The following is a 3057-nucleotide window of genomic DNA, read 5'->3' as shown; positions in this document are numbered from 1 at the left end:
GTCTCTGGTTACTACATATTACAGACTGCACACAGTACAAATGACGTCTTGAAAGTTTTCCACAGGCAGTCCTTGAAGATTAGATCCTGGACCCTGTGTACAGCTGACGTCATCGTTCATCATATCAGGGTTTATTTTGCTCTTACCAGTTTTCTGCTTGTTTGCCAGAAATTTTGATATTTTTGTGTAGTCACCATGACTGGAGCTGACTCTTGTGAAAGCTCAAATGAGTGTCGTAGACTGTCTCAGTATCACACGTCGGTCGTGGGTGGAGCCGTTAATGATGTAACGTGATGTTGCATCATTTTTCATTTTTTTTTTCTTCATGCCTTCTTCAGAAATGTTTTGTTCAAAGACACACTAACGTAAGAGGCCATAGCTTTAGAGAAATTAGCTATGTGGTTGAATTATGAATTATATCCTTTATAACTTCTAAACTTATACAGTAAACATGTTATAATAACGTATTGTGCTTTACGTGTATATTTAAGTACTGGGTCTAACACATTGTTTCTATGGTAACAGCTCATTCACGGTAACTAGTATATTAGCATATGCAAATAAGAATAAAACAATAAATCTTATACAAACATCTTATTCAATAAAGACGACGTCTAAGATGAAGCTTTTTTTTAAGGACACAGACAGCTACAGAACATTCATGGAAGGTTCAGAAATTTCCGGTTTCCTGTTTTTTTGTTTGTTTGTTTGTTTGTTTTGGGGTTTTTTTTGGGTTTATTTATTGAATTTTTTGGGTTATATAATTTTAAGTTCTCATGTTATGAATTATTTATGAATAAGGGCTTCATCGGAAGTGAAATGACTAAAGAAATAATGATTTGATTCCACGGTTCATGCTAAATCAGCCTCAAACTGGTCTTTTTAAAAAAAAAAAGAAAAAAAAAGAAAGAAAGAAAAAAGAAAAAGAAAATAAAAAGAATTTCAGGCTCACAGTCAAATCAAGAGCTTTGTAGTCAGGGCACGTGTGTGAGCAGTGAGTTGGAGATTTGTTAGAGTGAGACAGACAGTGAGAGAGAGAGAGAGAGAGAGAGAGAGAGAGAGAGAGAGAGAGAGAGAGAGAGAGAGAGAGAGAGATGTAAGCTAATAGAGAGCAGGGGGAAGGAACGAAACGGTCGTTTCCTGTGCCGTCTGACGTCATGTGGTTTAGCTGTTGCATCATGACTCAGAGGTTTTTCAGCTCCACGTGGCCCTAGGCCCTTCTCACTGCTGCTTGTTTAAAGGAAGAGTAAAAAGAAAAAAAAAAAAAGGAGGAGGACTGTGACCAAAAAGAGGGCAGGTCAGCGTGGCTTGTTAGCTACTCAGGAGGGAATTGCTTTAGACTGCAGGCAGCGTATCAGAAGTCTGCTTTACATTGTGGGAACACCTAGTTCCTGTCTCAGCCCGACTGTCATGAGTATTTAAATGCAGGCCGGCTTTCCTTCCACTGACTCGCACTGAGTGTGTGTGTGAGTGTGTGTGTGTGTGTGTGTGTGTGTGAGTGTGTGAGTGTGTGTGTGTGAGTTCTTATATCACCATGGCTAAACGGAAGGCTCAGGATCTCAGCAGTACACAAAAATGCAAGGACCACAATGAAGGAAAAGTTCAGTTAAAGAAGAAGGTGACGCTGCTGCGTGGGATCTCCATCATCATTGGAACCATCATTGGTGCTGGAATCTTCATCTCACCCAAGGGCATCCTACAGAACTCGGGCAGTGTAGGAATGTCCCTGGTGGTCTGGGTGGCTTGTGGGTTCCTGTCATTACTGGGTGAGTGCAGTCCATACACACACACACACACACACACACACACACACACACACACACACACACACACACACACACATACACAGTGTCAGGCTGCCGATTCAAATCTCTCTACAAGTGTTGATTGAGAGTCTCTCTGCAGAGAACTGTACTGCTCAAGGAGGAAAAGCTCGGCCACATTGGGGGTGTGTTACGTGTGTGTATGTGTGTGTGTGTGTGTGTGTGTGTGTGTGTGTGTGTGTGTGTGTGTGTGTGTAGCTCACAGTACGGAAGTACTTTCCTAAGCTACGCACGGTGCTCTTCGTGCAGGGAGAGAACCAGGTGCTCTTAAAGGGACAGGCCACAATTTTTCAGTGTGACAGTTCTTTTTTTATTTGTCTTTGTTTAAAACACTTCTGATATGAAGAGGACTTGAGCTTGGAACACACACTGAGCAGACCTGGTCTTGACTTTAATCAGACCTGGGTTTCACATCTAAAAAAAAAAAAATATAAATCATGATCAAAAAACGTTACGTGCACCGATAAAGAGAGTTTATTAAAGCTATAAGAATCCAGGACTTGATCCTGGTTCAATCCTGAGCAATGATTCAATGTTATCATTGTGGAGCTTCACAAGTTCTCCTCACGTCCGCACGGATTTACTCCTATCTCGGACCCGGCGTCCCCGGGGTCCACTCTGGAATTAGTGCAACTCAGATGGATGTGGGATAAAGAAACTCATGAAAACAAATGGAGAAATTCTGTATAAATTGTATATAATATGCTCTCAGTATTGAACTCACCTCCAGATGAACCCTCGGTATTAAACAAGACGCTCTAGCGCCAGAGCTATGTCGTTCGTGGGCGGAGCTAGAAACGATGTTATGTTGCATGATTCGTTTTAATTAAAATTTACAATAAAATTTTTGTAACTTCGTTTCATCATACCTGGTCATCACTGATTCATTTCCTCTGACAACACGACACGGCAGACTATCAGGTATCAGGTATTTTTCCTGAACGGATATAAATCGGATGAGTCATCGTGACACTGTGATCATTTTAGGGCCTGCATGCTAACCGGAGTTAGCGATAATCTCCTGCATAATTGTTTACCTCAGTCATTTTCTAGTCATTTTGTTTTGCATCAATTACCGAGTGTTTTGCTTCCTTAAGCAAAGGTAATTGTCTGTTTGACCCATTAGCATACCAGGAGCAGGGACTAATGCTAATTGTTAGTAATTATTTTGAATCGGTTTGTAACGCGGGTGAAATTGAATGTGAAGTGGAGGTGTGTGGTCATGGGAATGAAC

The 3057-nt window shown here is 41.2% G+C and overlaps 1 protein-coding gene across 1 annotated transcript in view; it reads left to right on the top strand.

The window, feature by feature from the left end:
* The first annotated feature begins 1110 nt into the window (after positions 1-1110).
* The window catches only part of slc7a11 (solute carrier family 7 member 11), a 23644-nt gene continuing 21697 nt past the window's right edge, over positions 1111-3057 (top strand). The window contains exon 1 of the mRNA XM_027163602.2: positions 1111-1766. Coding sequence (XP_027019403.1) covers positions 1535-1766 — 232 coding nt within the window. The 5' untranslated portion in view covers positions 1111-1534. The remainder of the gene's footprint in view (positions 1767-3057) is intronic.

Source organism: Tachysurus fulvidraco, chromosome 17 (assembly GCF_022655615.1).
Source record: "Tachysurus fulvidraco isolate hzauxx_2018 chromosome 17, HZAU_PFXX_2.0, whole genome shotgun sequence".
In the NCBI taxonomy this organism is placed as follows: Eukaryota; Metazoa; Chordata; class Actinopteri; order Siluriformes; family Bagridae; genus Tachysurus; species Tachysurus fulvidraco.
This window is presented reverse-complemented; position numbering and strand designations above follow the sequence as displayed.